This window comes from Chiloscyllium plagiosum, unplaced genomic scaffold (assembly GCF_037043375.1).
Source record: "Chiloscyllium plagiosum isolate Xiang-an unplaced genomic scaffold, Cpla_swu_hap1 HiC_scaffold_11, whole genome shotgun sequence".
Classification (NCBI taxonomy): domain Eukaryota; kingdom Metazoa; phylum Chordata; class Chondrichthyes; order Orectolobiformes; family Hemiscylliidae; genus Chiloscyllium; species Chiloscyllium plagiosum.
Genome location: NW_028270149.1, coordinates 79,574,013 through 79,596,265, shown reverse-complemented (window position 1 = coordinate 79,596,265; position 22,253 = coordinate 79,574,013). Strand labels below are relative to the sequence as shown.

The 22,253-nt window shown below is 45.2% G+C and overlaps 1 protein-coding gene across 1 annotated transcript in view; it reads left to right on the top strand.

Annotated features, from left to right (window-relative positions):
- The window catches only part of LOC122547866 (sodium- and chloride-dependent neutral and basic amino acid transporter B(0+)-like), an 83,901-nt gene that overhangs the window by 45,296 nt on the left and 16,352 nt on the right, over positions 1–22,253 (top strand). Inside the window, exons 6-8 of the mRNA XM_087991809.1 lie at positions 550–690; positions 5,209–5,437; positions 13,917–14,042. Of these exons, the coding sequence (XP_087847935.1) occupies positions 550–690; positions 5,209–5,437; positions 13,917–14,042 (496 nt within the window). The remainder of the gene's footprint in view (positions 1–549; positions 691–5,208; positions 5,438–13,916; positions 14,043–22,253) is intronic.

Below are 22,253 nucleotides of genomic sequence, written 5' to 3'. Positions count from 1 at the left end.
TAGTGATGAATCGTGTTATAACTAGAGACAAAGTACAGATTTCTGTAACAATGAAACTAGGACTTATGAATCTTTGTGAAGTGTAGGTGATGTTAATAGTGTCTCTCTAGGGAGTGGGAGATTGATAATTCATCAGCACTTCAGGCCTGATGGAGATCTGAAGATCTTTCTCCTGAAGGAAAGAACAGCAGCAATTCCCCCAAATCCCTGCAATGTCTCCCTCCTTCTAAGGGTTTCATCCCTGCTACCGGCACTCTGGGAGAATTTCCAATTGCTCTGGAAGGCTGAGAAGAACTGGGGAAAGGGACTGAGTAGATTAGGGCGAGCATTTGATTTGAATGAAATGCAATTTTGTCTGGACAGTGAGAATGGCAAAAACCCTGAGGAATCAATATGAGGAGTACAGTTGATTCACCATGCTTGAAACGTTGACTCTCCTGCTTGTCAGATGCTGCCTGACCAGCTGTACTTTGCTAGCACCACATCTTTCGACTCTGAATACTGTGCAAGCAATACAGGAAAATCTAATCAGCTTTTCTTCATTTACAGGTAGTTTATTTCACTGCGACACTTCCTTTTGTGATTCTCGTCATCCTCCTGATCCAAGGGCTTACACTGGAAGGAGCCTCTGAAGGGATTGAATTCTACATTGGAAGACAATCAGACTTCACCAAACTGACTGAGGCTCAGGTATGCACTTCAGAATAATCCATAGCCGTTCAGCTGTGATTTTCAGTCAAGGTATTTTCTGTTCTGAGGAAGGATCACCAGATCCAAAACGTTAACTCTGATTTCTCTCCACAGTTGCTACCAGAGCTGCTGAGCTTTTCCAGCAATTTCTTTGTTTGTTTCTAATTTCCACCATCTGTCATTCTTTGTTTTTGTTTCATACCAAAGGTAATAATTTTAAAGAGCTACATGCTACCTTTGTGTTCCTGCTCAAATGTGGGGAAACAAAGACAGAATTTTTGTGAAAGTGCAGTGTGAGTGTCAACAGTGGGTCAGGAACCATTTCTCAGTGTCATGGATTTGGCTATGACAGTGACCATGGCATTGACATGAGTGTTTGGGTGCGATGACAATCTTCACCAGCTAATGGAAAAATTTCTTCTCACAGTGTTATGCAGTGCTCCTTCAATTGATCCTCGTGGTCATGTTGCAGACAGTGTGGGACCACAGAGAAGTGGTGGAGAGAATGAACCATGGGGTCAGTGCTTCAGGGATTTTCAATGAACTCAGGAGTGAAGTTGCATGGTACTTGAAGATAGTACACCCTGTAACTCTGATTCTTTCAACATTCTTGTTCTCCCATCCCTGGAGCTGGACCTTTGTGTTAGAAAGGGGTTTCCTTCCAGAAGACTGCATAGGTAACAACAAAAACCTGACACAGAAGTCTCACTCTTTTAGGGCACTGTTTGTCAATTTTGAGGAAGCTAATCCTCCACCTCATAGAATCCTTACAGTTTGGCAGCAAGCCATTCAGCCCATCAAGTCTAACAACTCTCTGAACAGTAATCCACCAAGACCTACTCCCAGCTTGAAACCCTGTACTTCCCATGGCCAATCCACTTAATCTGCACATCTTTGGACTGGGGGAGGAAACTGGAGTACCGTGAGGAAACCCACGCAGGTGCAGGGAGAATGTGCAAACTCCACACAGACAGTCGCTTGAGGGTGCAATCGAACTACAGTCCCTGACACTGAGGCAGTAGTGCTAACCACTAAGCCACGATCCTGCCAGTTGCATACCTTGTGCTTGGCATATATCCTCCATGGAACTGGGTCTCTGTCTCCACCGTGTCTATGTGATGGAGAGGCATGTGCCTGTGGGGAGGGTTTCTGCTGTCTGTCCTTGTGCTGTTGCTATTGGTATCTCTCCTGTTCCTCATCAGAGGTCCCAATTGGAGATGTACAAGCTCCCATTCTGCAGTGCTGCTTTATAGGCAGTCCAGATCGAAGTGGAAAAATCAGGAAAGTTTCCAAAAAGTTATTCCACGATGAAGCTGCAAAACTGGCCTCTCAGAAGCAGTGCTGAATGCAGGATTTTCATGTAGGCAGAGAAGCAGCTCAGCAGTTTCAGTCTTTGAAGTAAATTTAGCTTGTAAGTTTCACAAAGTGATAAATATCCCCTGTGGTCTCACTTTATTGATGCAAGCAAATGTGTGCCTAGCTTTTAAAGCCAGGAGGCTGAGTTTAAGTTTGGATTAATTGGTTATTTGTCCAAAGGCTGGAACAACTCAGATGTGTCAGCATCTGTGGAGAGAAGGCAGAGTCAATGTTTCAGGTCCAGTGACCCTCCTTCAGAATGTTAACTCTGCTTTGCCTGCACAGATGCTGCCAGACCTGCTGAGATTCTACAGCAATTTCTGTTTTAGATTTCCACATTCCTTGGTTTTATTCATTACAACCCTTAATGGATTGTTTCACAACTCCAAACCTGACCCAACCAACGCTGGAAGACGGCAGGATTATATCGGGTTTTGGGCACACTGACAAATTACGGGGATTTAAGCCCATGTCCATTCCTTGGCAGCGTAAAGCTTTTAGTTTTTTTCAGCTTCTCTTGAATTGGACCCTATCCTGTCACTAATTAGTTTTTTTCAGCTTCTCTTAAATTGGACCCTATCCTGTCACTAATTAGTTTAAAGTTCTAACTACAACCTTGATTGTATGATTCGCTAGGTCACTGGTCACAAAATAATTCAAATTAAGCCAATTGTGCAGCTCTCATTTTCTCCAGTATTTGCATAGGTGCCTCATGAACTGTAGCCCCATTTCTCCCAAAGCAGTCTTTGAGCCATGCACTTACCTTTCCAACTTAATTGCCCCATGCCAATTTGCACATGGCTCAGATACTAATCCAGATATTATTATCTCTATGTCTTTACTTTATAATTTATCCTAAACTGCTCATAATCACGCAGGCGATCCTATTTCCAAGTGTTGTTGATATCTATCTCAAACACGACAACCGGATCATTTCTTTCCCACCCCAAGTTCGTCTCTCGCCCAAAAGAGACGGCTTCTCCAAAGTTCTGCTCTGGATCTCCATACCTGCCTCACTCTCAGTCACACACACACACACCTCCACCCCGCCCGTCCCCTCCCCGTCCCTGTCCCTCAGCACAGGCTAAATTTGAAGTAATTAACCTAATGGGTCTGAAAGCCCTCTGAGGTACAGAGTCCACTGTCTCTTCCCCCTCTCTGATGTGCTACAGTGCCCGCAGTTAAGGTTCTGGCTCGTCATCTCTGAGCTGAAGTTCCTTGAACAAACAATACTTGTTGCAAATATAGTCACTGTGGCTAGCACTAGATTCCACCAGCTCCCATCTACTCAAGCTGCAACACATCACTTACACAGCCGCCACAGTTTTATTTTATTAATTAATTTGGATTTTAAACATTTTCAAGACAAATTTCTTAATTTCTTCACTCTTCAGCTGTAATAGTATCTCCCGATTTAGACTACTTGACTAATTAAAAGAGACATGGAAGAAATACACACAAGCCATCTACCTGTTTCTCTGTGACATAGACATGGGTTGTTCTGCTGCTGGATTTAATCTTGCACCCTCATTGCAGATCTCACACACATCTATTCTTCTCCTTATTGGTCTGCTGTCCCCATTCCCTCATGCTGTTTATAAAGCTGCTTACCCTGTTCTCTCTCTCCCATTCTTAATGTAGCCACTGTCCCCCCGATCATTTTCATGCTGGCTCAGAAATTGTTTTTTTTACGTACTGGTGACTGTCTCCGGGTCTTCCCATTTCTCATTCTTTTGAGACGAAGTTAACATCGAGATTCTGCGACAAATAAAAATGTGCTAGGCTTCTAAATTTTGACATTTTGATATCAATGTTGGGAAGGGGGCAGAATGGTTAGAGTAGGTTGAGATAGGAAGAGAAACTGAGGAGTAAAACAATGTAAGATGGAAAATAGTCAGATTCAATGAAATTGAACAGGAAGGGATGGAATTTCAGGAAATTGCAACAATGTAATTCTTTGGGCTGACTTTATTTTAATATCTTAATTTCAGTTAATTGTTAGACTAATGTGCTGGGCTGATTTGATTTTTATCAAAGCATCATTCAATGGACAGTCAGAATGACAACTTCCTCATGAATGGGTCACACAAGAAAAATAAAATTTTTCATTCTATAAAATGGTTAATAAGGGAATCCATCAACTAACTTGCGAGAATTTGGCAGGAAATAGCAGACACAGAAACAAAGTGATGCTCCTAACTGTTTAAAGAAGATATTGTCGACCAAAGGAACCTTATTCAGTTCAGCATTGAGTTGTAGGACAAAACCAGCCCTGGTCCCTTGGGGTTAATGTAGATCTAGTTTCTCCCCTCCCAAAAAGTGGCAAAAAGCACATATAATTAGGCAGGTTGGCAAAGCCCCCTTCCCACCATGTCACAAACTACGTTCTATGTAGGAAGGTCCATGCTCACAAGTCTTGAAGTGCCACGAATTAAGTGAACAGTTAATGACCAATTTAGGTCTTTATCACCACCTTCAGTGTTAGCCTTCATAACTAGTAAGATGGCGCTAGTTTGCTGGGTTTGGTGAATGGAGGTGACCTCAAACTAAGTCAATTTGAGGTTGCTTGGAGTTCCTGCCGAAAACCACACCCCTGCCCTTTCCCCTAACTCATCCCCTCCAACTCTCCCCTTCCTGTGGCATCTCAGAGTCTTAGAGCAGCATGGTGGCTCTGTGGTTAGCACTACTGCCTTACAGTGCCAGGGATCTGGATTTAATTCTAGTATCAGGCAACTGTCTGTGTGGAGCTCGCACATTCACCCAGAGACATTTTGGATTCCTCCCACAGTCCAAAGATGTGCAGGCTGGGTGGATTAGCCATGGGGAATGCAGGGTTACAGGGATAGGGTCGTTGGGTGGGTCTGGGCGGGATGCTCTTTGTACGGTAGTGTGGACTCAATGGGCCAAATGGCCAACTTCCACATTATTAAGATTCGATGATCTACCCTGATCAGCCATTGTCCTCAAAGGGTGCAAGCCACCATTGCCTTAGCAAACAGGGCGCCAAGTGACCAACCTAAGCACCAGAGAAGCACATGGTTCATTGTAACACCCATTTCCACACTGTGACCCTGAAAATAAACTCCAGGCCACAGATTTGTCTGTTAAATGGGTTCAAATGATGCTTCCTGATACTAATTATTTCTCCTTTCTTTGTTCCAGGTCTGGATAGATGCTGCAGTTCAAATTTTCTTTTCTTGTTCAGTGGGTTCTGGCCTCTTAATAACACTGTCTTCATACAACAAATTCCATAACAACAGTTATCAAGACACCATCATTGTCTGTGTTGTTAATTCTCTCACGAGTTTTTTTGCTGGATTTGTCATCTTCTCCAATCTTGGACATATGGCTCATGTCCAAAACAAGACTGTTTCAGACATTGCACAGTCAGGTAAATGCAGAATCAAACTTAACAACATCTGTTAAAACATTTCAAAACAAATGATAAAAATGGATTGATTGCATAGTTTACACATCTCCATTCTGTTAGAAAAGTCTGGGTCTGACAGTTTTAGCTGAGTAATTAACTTTTATGGAGTAGGGGAGAAGGATCCTGAAGTTGTTCGGGAGTTATGCAAAATATTGTGATGGAAAGTTAAGATCAATTAGTTCAGCTAATTACGTAAGTACTTCAGACCTGACAAGATGTAATTTAGGATCCTAAATGATTTGAAGGAGGAGATTACAGAGGTCCCATACAAGGTTGCAACTAAGACTTGTTGGCAACAATAATCACTGTATAATCCATGGCCAAGTAGTTTTAAATAACAAGCTTAAATATATATTGATAAGTATCAGAATGTTTTTCACATTTGTTCTACAGATTACATGACTCCAGTCTGGTTTAGGGTATCAGCACTAAGATAACAGTGTTCAACAGCCCCTTGAGCACTTCAACATTTGGGGAAATGGGTTCCCCTTTTGTCATGTAGTGTCTTATCCTGCATACAGTTGTATTTGTATCCCACCGAGCTGACGACAGGCTGAGCATCATGCGCAGCACATTTACTGTTGTTGTTCTTTCTTCCTATTAGTTGGTTCTTTTGGTGTTTTCATAATGCTAGCCACAAAATGGCCTTGAATTGAATTGAATTTATTGTCATGTGTACCGATGCTAGTGAAAAGCTTTGTCTTGCTAGCAGTACAGCAGATCGCATAGTTAAATAGCATAGATAAGTAACTGATAGGTAAACAGTGGCAAAAACCAAAGCACAGGTAAAAGGCAAATGCTAAGAGTTTGTGAATCCATTGTATGTCAAGCTGTGGAACTTCCTGGAACAAGAGTGGCGAGGAGAGAAGGAGGAGTGAAGCGAGGGCAGCCGGGAAGGGTACGTTTTCCCGCATAAAATGGACTTACCTCAGGAGTCGGGCCTCCATTTTGCCGGAGCGGCGAGGAGAGAAGGAGTGAAGAGAGGGCTGCCGGGAAGGGTAGGTTTTCCTGCATAAAAAGGGACTTACCTCGGGAGTCGGGCCTCCATTTTGCCAGAGCAGCGAGGAGAGAAGGAGCAGTGAAGTGAGGGCTGCCAGGAAGGTAAGGGCTTAATTTATATTTGGGCAGTGGCTATACCCGAGATACTACACGTGTAGTATCTCCCTTCCACACCCCTCCTCTAACTGGAAGAAAAAAACCTGTAAGGTAAGGCTTTTATTTCTTATCCTTCCTTTTCATTTATTTAAGTGCATTGTTTGGTTTTAGTTAGTTCATATAAAGCTAAGCTTACAATGGCAGGGAACCTCAGAGCCGTGGCATGTGACTCTTGCTTGATGTGGGAGCTCAGGAGCGTGTCTGACATTCCTGACTCTTACACTTGCAAGACGTGTATCCAGCTGCAACTGTTGCTTGACTGCATGACGGCTGTGGTGCTGCGGATGGACGCACTGTGGAGCATCCGCGATACTGAGGAGGTCGTGGATAGAACGTTGAGTGAATTGGCCACACCGCAGGTTAGAATTGCTGAGGAAAACAATGAATGGGTGACCAAAAGACAGAAAAAGAGTAGGAAGGCAGTGCAGGTGTCCCCTGCACTCATCTCCCTCCAAAACAGGTATATCGTTTTGGATACTATTGGGGGAGATGGCTCACCAGGGGAAGGCAGCAGTTGTCAAGATAATGGCACCGTGGCGGGCACTGCTGTTCAGAAGGGCGGGAAAAAGACTCATAGGGCCATAGTCATAGGGGATTCTATTGTGAAGGGAGTAGATAGGCGGTTCTGTGGCCGAAAACAGGACTCCTGGATGGTATGTTGTCTCCCAAGTGCTCGGGTCAGGGATGTCACTGATCAGCTGCAGAGCATTCTAAAAGGGGAGGGTGAACAGCCAGTTGTCTTGGTGCATATAGGCACTAACGATATAAGTAGAAAACAAGATGAGGTCCTGAAAGAAGAATTCAGGGAGCTAGGAGAGAAGTTAAAGGGGAGGACCTCAAAGGTAGTGATCTCGGGATTACTACCAGTGCCATGTGCTAACCAGTGTAGAAATGAAAAAATAGGCAGGATGAACACGTGGCTTGAGAGATGGTGTAGGAGGTAGGGGATCAGATTTGTTGGACATTGGGACCGGTTCGGGGGAAGGTGGGACTTTTTCCAAAATGGACAGTTGACATCTGAACCAGACCAAAACCAATGTCCTTGGGGGAGTTTTTGTTACTGCTGTTAGGGAGGTTTTAAACTAATGTGGCAGGGGTCTGGGAACCGGAAGAGAAAACAAGTAGACAGCGAGGTGGAGATTGGAGACGGTAAGAATCATGAAGATAGCATTAGTAAAGGGAAAATAGGCAGCGAGCAGGTGAGCGCAAAAGAACTGGTGGCCTGAAATGCATCTACTTTAATGCAAGGAGTGTAGTGTGTGCGGCAGATGAACTTAGGACTTAGATTGGTGCATGGGAGTACAACGTTATTGCAATCACAGAGACTTGGTTGAAGGAAGGACATGATGATTGTCAACTAAATGTTCCAGGATATAGACGCTTCAGACAGGACAGGAAGGGAAGTAAAAGGGGGGATGGAGTTGCATTGCTGGTCAGGGACGATATCACGGCTGTACTAAAGGAGGACGCTATGGAGGTCTTGGGTAGTGAGGCATTATAGATGGAGCTGAGAAATAAGAAGGGTGCAGTTACATTGTTGGGGCTGTATTACAGACCTCCCAACAGTGAGCGTGAGGTAGAAGAACAAATAAATAAACAGATTATGAATAGATGTAGAGGCAAGAGGGTAGTGGTGATGGCAGATTTAAATTTTCCCAACATTGGCTGGGATACACTTAGTGTCAGAGGTCTGGATGGAGTAGAATTTGTACAAAGCGTCCAGGAGAGTTTTCTAGAGCAGTATGTCAATAGTCTGATGAGGAAAGGGGCCATATTGGACCTGGTACTGGGGAACGAGCTAGGACAGGTGGTAGAAGTTGCGGTGGGGGATTTCTTTGGGAACAGTTACCACAATTCTGTAAGTTTTATAATACTCGTAGATAAAGAAGAGATTGGACCTAAGGGAAGAGTGCTAAACAGGGCCAAGGCCAATTATATCAAAATTAGGCAGGAGCTCGGAAATGTGGATTGGACACAGCTACTTGAAGGGAAGTCCACATTTGAGATGTGGGAGGCTTTCAAAGATAGGTTAAAGATAGTGCAGGATAGGCATGTCCCGTTGAAGGCAAAAGATAGGAAGTACAAGATTCGTGAACTGTGGATGATAGGAGAAATTGTACAACTAGCCAAGAGGAAAAGGGAAGCGTATATAAGGTCTAGGCAGAGAAGAACTGAACGAATCCTGGAGGAATATCGGAAGAGTAGGATAAGTCTTAAACAAAGAATCAAATGGGCTAAAAGGGGTCATGAAATAGCTTTAGCAAGCAGAATTAAGGAAAATCCCAAAGCATTTTTTTCTTATATAAGAAGCAAGTGGGTAACTAAAGAAAGGATTGGTCCACTAAAAGATAATGAAGGAAGGCTGTGTGCCGAACCTGAGAGAATGGGTGAGATTCTGAATGATTACTTTGCATCAGTGTTCACTGAGGAGAGGAAGATGATGAACCTTGAGATTAGAGATAGAAGTTTGATTAGTCTGGATCAGGTTGGGCATAAGTAGGGAAGATGTGTTGGGTAGGCTAGAGGTTATGAAGGTGGACAAATCCCCAGGACCGGATGGGATATATCCCAGGTTGCAGAGGGAGGCGAGAGAGGAAATAACTGAGGCCCTGACAGATATCTTTGTGGCATCTTTAAATTCAGGTGAGGTGCCGGAGGACTGGAAGGTTGCTCATGTTTTCCCTCTGTACAAGAAGGGTAGTAGGGATATTCCGGGTTGAAACTTTATTGCTGAAACAGCACAGCAGGTCAGGCAGCATCCAGGGAACAGGAGATTCGACGTTTCGGGCACAGGCCCTTCTTCAGGAATGAGCAGAGAGTGTTCAGCAGGAGAAGATAAAAGGTAGGGAGGAGGGACTTGGAGGAGGGGAGTTGGAAATGTGATAGGTGGAAAGAGGTCAAGGTGAGGGTGATAGGTCGGAGTAGGGTGGAGGCGGAGAGGTCAAGAAGAAGACTGCAGGTCAGGAAGGCGGTGCCGGGCTGGAAGGATCCGGCTGAGACAAGGTGGGGGGAGGGGGGATGAAGAAACTGGTGAAGTCCAAGTTCATCCCCTGCGGTTGGAGGGTTCCCAGTCGGAAGATAAGACGCTCCTCCTCCGACCGTCGGGTTGTTGTGGTTTGGCGGTGGATGAGTCCAATGACCTGCATATCCTCGGTGGAGTGGGAGGGGGAGTTGAAATGCTGTGCCACAGGTTGGTTGGGTTGGTTCGTCCGGGTGGCCCAGAGGTGCTCCCTGAATCGCTCCGCAAGTAGGCGGCCTGTCTCCCCAATATAGAGGAGGCCACACCGGCTGCAGCGGATGCAGTAGATGATGTGGGTGGAGGTGCAGGTGAATCTGTGGCGGATATGGAAGTTTCCCTTGGGGCCTTGGAGAGAAGTGAGGGGGGAGGTGTGGGCGCAAGTGTTGCACCTCCTGCGGTTGCAAGGGAAGGTGCCGGGAGTGGTGGTTGGGTCGGTGGGGGGTGTGGATCTGACAAGGGAGTCGCGGAGGGAGTGGTCTCTACGGAAAGCTGATAGGGGAGGGGAGGGAAATATATCCTTGGTGCTGGGGTCTGTTTGGAGGTGGCGGAAGTGACGGCGGATGATGCGCTGTACATGGAGATTGGTGGGGTGGTAGGTGAGGACCAGTGGGGTTCTGTCCTGGTGGCGGTTGGAGGGGCGGGGCTCAAGGGCGGAGGAGCGGGAAGTGGAGGAGATGCGGTGGAGGGCACCGTCGACCACGTCGGGGGGGAAATTGCGGTCCTTGAAGAAGGAGGCCATCTGTGTTGTACGTATTTTGAACTGGTCCTCCTGGGAGCAGATGCGGCGGAGACGAAGGAATTGGGAGAATGGGATGGCGTTTTTACAGGGGGCAGGATGGGAGGAGGTGTAGTCCAGGTAGCTGTGGGAGTCGGTAGGTTTGTAGTAGATGTCCGTGTTGATTCGGTCGCCTGAGATAGAAACAGAAAGGTCTAGGAAGGGGAGGGAGGAGTCCGAGACTGTCCAGGTGAATTTGAGGTCGGGGTGGAAGGTGTTGGTGTAGTGGATGAACTGTTCAACCTCCTCGTGGGAGCACGAGGTAGCGCCGATACAGTCATCAATGTAGCGAAGAAAAAGATGGGGGGTGGGGCCAGTGTAGTTGCGGAAGATGGATTGTTCCACATACCCTACAAAGAGGCAGGCATAGCTGGGGCCCATGCGGGTGCCCATGGCTACTCCTTTTGTTTGGAGAAAGTGGGAGGATTGGAAAGAAAAGTTGTTCAGGGTGAGGACCAGTTCGGTCAGTCGAAGGAGGGTGTCGGTGGAAGGGTACTGGGTGGTACGGCGGGAAAGGAAGAAGCGGAGTGCTTTGAGTCCTTCGTGATGGGGGATGGAGGTGTACAGGGACTGGATGTCCATGGTGAAGATGAGGCGTTGGGGACCGGGGAAGCGGAAATCCTGGAGGAGGTGGAGGGCGTGGGTGGTGTATTCCGGGTAACTACAGACCAGTGAGCTTGACGTCGGTGGTGGGGATATTGCTGGAGAGAGTACTGAGAGATAGGATCTATTTATATTTGAAAAGGAATTAGCTTATCGGTGATGGGCAACATGGTTTTGTGTGGGGGAGAACGTACCTTACCAACTTGATAGAGTTCTTCGAGGAAGTGACCAAGTTGTTAGATGAAGGAAGGGCTGTTGATGTCATATACATGGACTTTAGTAAGGAGTTTGATCAGGTTCTCCATGTAAACTAATGGAGAAAGTGTGTGCAGGGTGTTCTAGCTAGGTGGATAAAGAACTGGTTGAGCAACAGGAGACAGAGAGTAGTAGTTGAAGGGAGTTTCTCGAAATGGAGAAAGGTGACCAGTGGTGTTCCACAGGGGTCAGTATTGGGGCCACTGTTGTTTGTAATATACATACATGATCTAAAAGAAGGCACTGTTGGTATGATCAGCAAGTTTGCAGATGACACAAAGATTGGTGGAGTAGCAGAAAGCATAAGGGACTGTCAGGGAATACAGGAGGATATAGATAGACTGGAGAGTTGGGCGGAAAAGTGGCAGATGGCTTTTAATCCAGACAAATTTGAGGTGATGCATTTAGGTAAGTCTAATTCTGAAGCGAATTATACAATGAACGGAAGAGCCTTGGGAAACGTTGATGGGCAGAGAGATCTGGGAGTGTAGGTTCATTGTACCCTGAAGGTTGCTGCACAGGTGGATAGTGTGGTCAAGAAGGCATATAGTAGGCTTGTCTTCATTGGACGAGGTATTGAGTATAAGAGCTGGCAAGTCATATTAAAATTGTACAAGACATTGGTTTGGCCGCGTTTAGAATACTGTGTACAGTTCTGGTCGCCACGTTACCAAAAGGATGTGGACGCTTTGAAGAGGGTGCAGGGAAGGTTTACGAGGATGTTGCTTCGTATGGAAGGTGCTAGCTATGAAGAGAGGTTGAGTAGGTTAGGTTTATTTTCATTAGAAAAAAAGAGTTTGAGGGGGGACCTGATCGAGGTTTACAAAATCATGAAGGGGAGAGACAGGGTGGATAGAGACACGCTCTTTCCCAGGGTGAAGGATTCAATAACGAGAGGTCATGCTTTCACGGTGAGAGGTAGAAAGTTTAAGGGGGATACACGTGGCAAGCACTTCACACAGAGGGTGGTGGGCGTTTGGAACATGTTGCCAGCAGACGTGGTAGAGTTCGGAACGGTAGATTCATTTAAGATGCGTCTGGACAGATGCATGAGTAGGTGGGAAGCAGAGGGATACAAATGCTTAGGAATTGACCGACAGGTTTAGACAGCACATTTGGATCGGCTCAGGCTTGGAGAGCCGAAGGGACCGTTCCTGGGCTGTAAATTTTCTTTGTTCTTTGTTCTTTGTTCTAAGACTCAGGGCTTAGCTGCAGGAATTTCTGAGGGTAATGCCCTGAACCCAATTATCTTCAGTTACTTCATCAATCACCTTCTCTCCATCTTGAAGGTTAAAGGTGGGGATGTTCACTGATAGTCACGCTGTCTTCAGCACCATCTGTATCTCATCAGATGCTGAAGCACTCTGTGGCCCATATACAGTGAAACCTGGACAATATGCAAAACTGAGCTGCTAAAAACAAAGTAACTTTCACACCTCTCATGTGTCGAACAATAACCATGTCCAACATGAGAGAATCTAACCCTCACCTCCCGACATTTAATGGCATTGTCGTTATTGAAATTCTTGTGGTCAAATCAAAGGCAAGGTTTCCCATTATGTGATGACTCCAAACAGGGTACACTGAACTGTTCACATCCCCTCAGTTGGTCGGAACAAGGCTAATTTAGAAAGGACCTCTTTTCGTACCTGATTGGTCTCACAATACTGGATTGATCTTCCTGAAGGGCAGCAACCCCTACTCCAATGTCATTCACATCGATGGCTACTTTAAATGCTTTGCATGCTTGTTTGTTATACTGTTTAAAATAAATACTGCACTAAAAGTTTGGTAGGATCTTTCAATTCCAAGAACCTCGTAATTTCCTGTTGTATTGTGAGAATGGGGAATTGTGCTGTTGCTTTTAGCTTTGCAGCTCTAAGTAGTACTCTTCCAAGATCTACCACCCTGTCCTGGATTGGTCATTTGGGCCTTAGCAGGCTTGCTGTTTATGAGATTGACCATTAGGTCAGCTTATTGTATTTTCTGGCTTCAGGTTTCTCCCATAATGTCCAGGGAAGTGCAGATTAGGTTGATTAGCTATGGGAAATGCAGGTTACAGGGATAGCGTAGTGGGTGGTTCTGGGTGCAAAGCTTTTTGGAGGGTCGGTGCAGACTCAATGGGCTGAATAGCCTGCTTCCACACTGTAGGGATTGTATGATGTAAGAATGCCCCAGGATGGTGAGTGCCGAACCAGAGAACACAGCTTAAAAATATGGGGTAGACCATTTAGGACAGAGATGAGGAGAAACTTCTTCACCCAGAGAGTGGTGGCTGTGTGGAATGCTGTGCCCCAGAGGGCAGTGGAGGCCCAGTCTCTGGATTCATTTAAGAAAGAGTTGAATAGAGCTCTCAAGGATAGTGGAGTCAAGGGTTATGGAGATAAGGCAGGAACAGGATACTGATTAAGGATGATCAGCCATGATCATATTGAATGGTGGTGCAGGCTCGAAGGGCAGAATGGCCTACTCCTGCACCTATTGTTTATTGTCTATTGGTTAATGGGATAATTTTAAACTGGTCACCTTCCTAAGACTGGGTCTCAGACACATTGTTATTGTAATAATGAGGGATCTGCATTGTCTCCCTTCAGCAACACTAATTTTACAATTTCAATTGTGCCACTATTTAGATTACGATTTGGTTTTCATTGTCTATCCAGAGGCTGTTTCACAGTTGCCATGGGCACCGTTTTGGTCCATTTTATTTTTCCTTATGATGTTCATGCTGGGAATCGATGGTCTGTTTGCAGCTTTAGGTAAGCATGACATGACTTAACCAGTCCCTTTGTAAAGGAATGTGTTATAAATACATCAGGCACAGTTCGCACATTGGTAATACTGCACAAAACCAGGCTAATGCTCTTGGAACACTGTTCAAATTCCATTACATGTCAGTGGTAAAATTTAAATTCAATTCCTGGCAACAAATCTGGAATTGATAGCGAGTCTGTAAAGTTGTTCATGCAACTATCATTGAAATGTCATTATAACTCACCCAGTTCCTTTAGTGAAGGAAATCTGCCTTCCTTACCTGGTCTGGCCTACACCTAACTCCAGATCCATAGCAACATTGTTAGCGCTGAAAGGTCCACTGATCGACCTGGTAAGCCTTCAAAGGACAATTAGAGATGGACAGTAAATGCTAGCTTTGCCCATTACAATTACCACATGATTTTCTTCAAAATTAAGATCATGGAAGATTTTGCAATAATTAAGATTATAGAGAATAAATTACTCTTCTTGATGTGGTAATGAATATTCACTATATTTCTATATTAATTCTCAGCACATATCTTAATGGAGACTTAGGCTGTGTTTTATTGAGCTAAAGACTATATTCACTTGCGATTCAAAGGAAGTCATAGAGATGTACGGCATGGAAACAGACCCTTCAGTCCAACCCGTCCATGCTGACCAGATATCCTAAGTTAATCTCGTCCCGTTTGCCATCTCCCTGTAAACTCTTCCTATTCATATACCCATCCATATGCCTTTTAAATGTTGTAATTGTACCAGCCTCCACCACCTCCTCTGGCAGCTCATTCCTTCGCGCACCACCCTTTGTGTGAAAATGTTGCCCCTTATGTCCATTTTAAATTTTTCCCCTCTTACCTTTACACATATTCCCTCTAGTGTTGGACTCCCTCACCCTGAGGAAAAGACCTCGGATATTAACCCTATCCATGCCCCTCCTGATTTTAATAGACTTCTATAAGGTCAGCCCTCAGCCTCCAATGTTCCAGGGATAATAGCCCCAGCCTACTCTGCTTCTCCCTGCATCTCAAATCCTCCAACCCTGGCAACATACATGTAAATCTTTTCTGAACCCTTTCAAATTTCACAACATCCTTCCTATAACAGGGGGACCACAATCAAACAATATTGCAAAAGTGCCTTATCAATGTTCTGTACAGCAGCAGCATGACCTCGCATATCTTATACTCAATGCATTAACAAATAAGGGCAAGCTTACCTGTGTCTCCACTTTCAAGGAACTGTGAACCTGCACTTCAAGGTTTCTTTGTTCAGCAATACCTTTCCATTACGTGTATAAGTCCTGCCCTGACTTGCCTTTCCAAAATGCAGCACCCAACATTTATCTAAATTAAAGTCCATCTGCCACTCATTGGCCCATTGGCCCATCTGATCAAGGTCCCATTGTATTCTGAGGTAACATTCTTCGCTGTCCATTACACCTCCAATTTTGGTGTTATCTGCAAACATACTAACGCACCTCCGATATTCACATCCAAATCACTTATATAAATGATGATAAGCAGTAGACCCAACACCTTTGTGTCACTGTCACCCCATCCTTTCAAAAATTGTGGGGAAGCAATGGCCCAATGGTATTATTGTTAACTATGAAGACAGAATATCACCAATTTTCTGGAAACCCAGGTTTGAATCAGGCCCTCGGCAGTGGTGGAATTTGAATTCATTCAACAAAATATGAAATTAAGAATCTATTGATGTCTGTGAATCCATTGTTAATTGTTGGAAAAACCCATCTGGTTCAATAATGTCCTTTAGGGAAGACAATCTGTAGTCCTCACTTGGTCTGGCATACATGTGACTCCAGACCCACAGCAATGTGGTTGACTCTCAATTGCCCTCTGAAATGGCCTAGCAGGCCACGCAGTTGTATTAATGAAATCTGACAGACCACTGGCATCAATGTAGGCACCAGAAAAGACAATGGCAGAAACAGCCCTGTTGATCCTGCAAAGTCCTCCTCACAACCATTTTAGAGGGCTAGTGACAAAATTGGGAGAGCTGTCCCACAGACAAGTTAATCAACGACCTGACATTGTCATACTTACAAAATCATACCTTACTGATAATATCCCAGACACCACCATCACCATCCCTGGATATGTCCTGTCCTTCCGGCAGGACCAACCCAGCAGAGATTATGGTATAATAGTACCGAGTCCATAGGGAGTTCCCCTGGGAGTTTTCAACATTGAATCCAAACCTCATGAAGTCTATGGCTTCAGGTTACACTAGGGCAAGGAAACCTCCTGCTGATTACCCCGTGCCATCCTCTTTCATGGAGAAGCTGGCACGATTCCTTGGAAATTCCTTGGGAGATAGCTACCCCAGCAATGTTGGGAAGAGCAGAATGTGGCCTCATTGCTCAGACAGTTATCCTGCATCACATAAACTTGAGAGCTCCAAGAATTCTAGAATTGCATCCTGTTACCATTTCTAAATGATTCCAAAGTCTTTAAGAGTTCAATTGCCTTTGATAAGAGTCCACAATTTGCCAATGACTACTTCAAACACTTTGTAAAAATTCTGGCCTGAAGATTGGCCAAACTAAATTAAACAGCAACCAGCATCTGTCAGCTATAGAAAACAGTGGAAACCAAGGTCAAAGAGGTCACAAAGGTTCAGAGGGAACCAGTTGTGACTAGTCTGAGGAATCTGTATTGAAGAAATTTCGATCAGACTTTCTGGCACCTTGATTTCCACCCAGTGCCTGAGGATGTTTATACCTCCCTGGCATGACAATAGTGAAGGGGTTGGCCTGGCCTTATTGGATACTTTGAACTCCATTCATGAACCTATTGGCCAAAGGCCACAGAACATTCTGAAATTTCAAAAGCAAGTGGGATAAACACACATACCTGGAAGTCACTCCCTCAATGAAGACTCGCAGCAGTTACTCAGACATCCAGGAAATGTGAAATGGTCCTCATTTCCTATTTGTTTATACCGTTATGAGAATCCTTACAAGTTGTAGATGAAATATCTTGTTATGGCTATTAGCAGGAGACAATAATCTCTTGACATAGAATACGTTAACAGCAACTATTTCAAGGAACTAAGCTGAGTTGACTGACTTGAAGGAACAGACTATTAACCAAGAAATGTGTTAAAAGCATGAGAGCCTCCTCCAAAAGCTACATTCAGGAGCACAATTAGATTTTGGTAACTGATATACTGAACTCACCTGTCAAGATCTCAAAAAGCATTGAACTGGAGCTCATTATTCCTTAATGAAGTGTTTAATTTTTCCAACAATCTTCACCTCCTTCCGTACCATAATGTGTCACTTTTATCTTGGGAGGGAGAACGTGGTCGATCAAGGGAGCTGTAGTTTACTAAAGATGTTGAATCTCTTGTCAAGAGGAAGAAGGCTTATGTTCGGATGAGACGTGAAGGCTCAGTTAGCTCACTTGAGAGTTACAAATTAGCCAGGAAAGACCTAAAAAGAGAGCTAAGAAGAGCCAGGAGGGGGCATGAGAAGTTATTGGCAGACAGGATCAAGGAAAACCCTAAGGCTTTCTATAGGTATGTCAGGAATAAAAGAATAACTAGAATAAGATTAGGAGAAAGTGAGGACTGCAGATACTGGAGATCAGAGCTGAAAATGTGTTGCTGGAAAAGCGCAGCAGGTCAGGCAGCATTCAGGAATCTGATTCCTGAAGAAGGGCTCATGCCTGAAATGTCGATTCTCGTGCTCCTTGGATGTTGCCTGACCTGCTGCGCTTTTCCAGCAACGCATTTTCAGAATAAGATTAGGGAGAGGAGAGGGAGGTTGTGTGTGGATTCCTAGGAGATAGGAGAGATGCTCAATGAATATTTTTCATCAGTATTCACACCGGAAAAAGACAATGTTGTCAAAGAGAGTACTGAGACACAGGCTACTAGACTAGTTGGGACTGACGTTCACAAGAAGGAGGTGTTAGCAATTCTGGACTGTGTGAAAGTAGGTAAGTCCCCTGAGCTAGATGGGATGTATCCTAGGATTCTCTGGGGAGCCAGGGAGGAGATTGCAGAGCCTTTGGCTTTGATCTTTATGTCATCATTGTCTGGAATAGTGCCAGAAGACTGAGGATAGCAAATGTTATTCCCTTGTTCAAGAAGGGGAGTAGAGACAACCCTGCTAATTATAGACCAGAGAGCCTTACTTCTGTTGTTGGTAAAGTGTTGGAAAGGATTATAAGAGAGAGTATTTATAATCATCTAGAGAGGAATCATTTGATTTGGGATCGTCGACATGGTTTTGTGAAGGGTAGGTCGTGCCTCACAAACCTTATTGAACTCTTTGAAAAGGTGACCAAACAGGTAGATGAGAGTAAAGCAGTTGATGTGGTGTATATGGATTTCAGTCAAATGTTTGATAAGATTTCCCATGATAGGCTATTGCAGAAAATACAGAGGCGTGGGATTGAGGGTGATTTGGTGGTTTGGATTAGAAATTGGCTAGCTGAAAGAAAACAGAGGGTAGTGTTTGATGGGAAATGTTCACCCTGGAGTTCAGTTACTAGTGGTGTACCGCAAGGATCTTTTTTAGGTCCACTGCTGTTTGTCATTTTTTATAAACGACCTGGATGAGGACATAGAAGGATGGATTAGTAAATTTGCAGATTACACTAAGGTTGGTGGAGTTGTGGATAGTGCCGAATGAAGTTGCAGGTCACAAGGGACATAAATAAGCTGCAGAGCTGGGCTGAGAGGTGGCAAATAGAGTTTAATGCAAAAAAGTGTGAAGTGATTCACTTTAGAAGGAGCAACAGGAAAGCAGAGTACTGGGCTAATGGTAAGATTCTTGGTAGTGTGGATGAGCCGAGAGATCTCAGTGTCCATATACGTAGATGCCTGAAAGTTGCCACTCAGGTTGTTAAGTAGGCATATGGTGTTTTAGCTTTTATAGGTGGAGGGATTGAGTTTCGGAACCATGAGGTCATGCTGCAACTATACAAAACTCTGGTGCAGCCGGACTTGGAGTATTGCATACAGTTTTGGTCACCACATTATAGGAAGGACATAGAAGCCTGGGAAAGGGTGCAGAGGAGATTTACTAGAATGTTGCCAGGTATGGAGGGAGGAAAGGCTGAGGGACTTAAGGCTCTTTTCATTGGAGAGAAGAAGGTTGAGAGGTGACTTATTTGAGATATATAAGATGTTCAGAGGATTAGATAGGGTGGACAGTGAGAGCGTTTTTCTTCAGGTGGAGATGGCTAGCACGTGGGGGCATAATTTTAAATTTAGGGGTGATAGATATAGGACAGATGTCAGAAGTAGTTTCTTTACTCAGAGAGTAGTAGGAGCTTGGAAGGCACTGCCTGCAACAGTCGTAGACTCGCCAAATTTACAGGCATTTAAATGGTCATTGGATAAACATATGGATGAAAATGGAATTGTCTCAGATAGGCTTCAAATTGGTTTCACAGTTCGGCGCAACATCGAGGGCTGAAGAGCCTGTGCTGAACTGTAATTAGAATCCCTACTTGTGTGGAAACAGGCCCTTCGACCCAACAAGTCCACACCGACCCTCCGAAGAGTATCCCACCCAGACCCATTCACCACTCTCATGCACCTAACCTATACATTCCTGAACACTGTGGGCCATTTAGAAAGGTCAATTCACCTAATCTTTTGGGTTGTGGGAGGAAACTGCAGCAAACTCATGCAAACACGGGGAAAATGTGCAAACTCCACACAGACAGTCGCCAAAGGCTGGTAATGTTCTATGTTCTGTGGATGTGAGGAAAGGAAGGCAATTCATTCATGTCTCCTGAATATTCAAAACAATGGGTAGAAAACTCCAAACACCGCCCCTGTTCTGTACAAAAAATTGTGTCCAGTGCCCAAAGTCCAAGATTTTCAAAGAATTCGAGAAAAAGAAAAGTCTAATCAAATGCAGTTGTCTAACTATATTCGGAATCACCATAACAGTAAGTATCTCAAATTGATGAAAGGGGAGAAGGTGTGAGTTCAAGACTAGGGTAAGAAAGGAGTAGTTGACAATCAACAGAGATCTTATTTAGTACATACTGTGGAAGCTACTATAGATAAAAATAGGAGGGATCTTATTTTTAATTGTTGGACACATTTGAATGATCCAGATCTTGAGCTGGAAATTCAGAAAGAACCAAATGCTACGAAACTCAATGTAGTTGAAAAGTGTGGCATTGGAAAAGCACAGCCGGTCAGGGAGCATCCGAGGAGCAGGAGGATCGACATTTCAGGCATAAGCCCATCGTCAGGAATGTGGGGGTGGGAGAAGGGGGCTGAGAGATTAATAGGAGGATGGGGTGGGGGTGGGGGTGGGGATGCGGGGAAGGTAGCTGGGAAGGCGATAGGTAGATGCAGGTGAGGGTGATGATAGTTCAGAGTGGAGAGTGGAGCAGAGAGGTGGGAAGGAAGATGGACAGGGAGGACATGGTTAAGAGGGTGGTGCTGAGTTGAAGGGTTGGATCTGGAATGATGTGGGGGAAGGGGAGATGAGGAAACTGGTGAAATCAACAATGATGCCGTGTGGTTGGAGGGTCCTAAGGCAGAAAATGAGGTGTTCTTCCTCCAGGCTTCGGGTGGCTTGGATTTGGTGATAGAGGAGGCTGAGGACTTGCATGTCCTTGGTGGAGTGGAGGGGGAATTGAAGTAGTCAGCCACAGGGCAGTGGGGTTGTTTGGTGCGTGTATCCCAGAGACGTTACCTGAAACGTTCCGCGAGTTGGCATCCTGTCTCCTCAACGTAGAGGAGACCACATTGAGAGCAGCATACAGTCTAGACGATGTGTGGGTAAATGCAGAAAAATCTCTGCCGGATGTGGAAGGATCCTTTAGGGCCTTAGACAGAGGTGAGGGGGGGTGGTGTGGCCGCAGGTTTTACACCTTTTGTGGTGGCAATGGAATGTGCCAGGAGTGGAGGGTGGGTTGGTGAGGGCCATGGACCTAATGAGGGAGACACGGGGGGAATGGTCTCTGCAGAACACAGATAGGGGTGGGAAGGGAAATATGTCTCTGTTCGTGTAGTCTGACTGTAGGTGGCGGAAATGACGGAGCATAATACATTTTATTTGGAGATTGCTGGGGTGAAAAGTGAAGACCAGGAGGGATCTATCTTTGTTGCTGTTGAAGGGGTAGGGTTCTAGGGCGGAGGTGCGGGAATTGAAGGAGATGAGCTGGAGGACATTGTTGATCACATGGGAGGGGAAATTGTGGTCCTGGAAATAGGAAGCCATCTGGGATGTCCTGGAATGGCATTATTCTTCCTGGGAGCAGATATGGCAGATGTGGAGGAATTGAGAGAAAGGGATAGTGTTTTTACAGGAGGACGCAGTGGGAGGACGTGTAGTCCAGGTAGCTGTGGGAGTCCGTAGGTTTGAAATAGGCTTAGTAGGTCCCTTGGTCCAGGAAATCCAGTCTCTTTACATGTCCATCCACCATGGCAAAGGCCTCCAAGCCCTCCATTTCATCCTCTCCCACCAATCCATCCAATACCCCTCCACCAACACTCATTCGATTGGCTGAACTGGTCCTCACCCTCAACAACTTCTCCTTCAAATCCTCCCACTTCCTTCAGACCAAAGGGGTAGCCACGGGCACCTACATGGGCCCCAGCTATGCCTGTGTCTTTTTCAGATACTTGGAACAGTCCATCTTCTGCAGTTACACTGGCACCATTCCCCACCTTTTCCTCCACTACATTAATGACTGTATCAGCACCACCTCATGCTCCCACGAGGTGGTTGAACAGTTCACCAACTTCACAAACTCCTTCCACCCTGACCTGCAGGTTCACCTGCACCATCTCGGACACCTCCCTCTCCTTCCTGGACCTCTCTTGTCTCCATCTCCGGCAACTGATTCAACACAGACAACTACTTCAAACCCACCGACTCCCACAGCTACCTGGACGACACCTCCTTCCACCCACCTCCTGTAACAATGCTATCCCTTACTCCCAATGTTTTCACTGTATCTGCTCCCAGGAGAAGTAATTCCACTCCAAGACATCCCAGATGGACTCCTACTTCAAGGACCGCAGTTTCCCCTCCCACATGATCAACAATGCCCTCCAACGCATCTCCTCCACTTGCTGCACCTCCACCCTTGAACCCCACCCCTCTAACCACAACAGAGATAGAACCCCCACCACCACCACCAACCCCCACCCCACTCTTCACCTTCCACCTTACTAATCTCTGGGTTCAGTGCAATGTCCTCCGC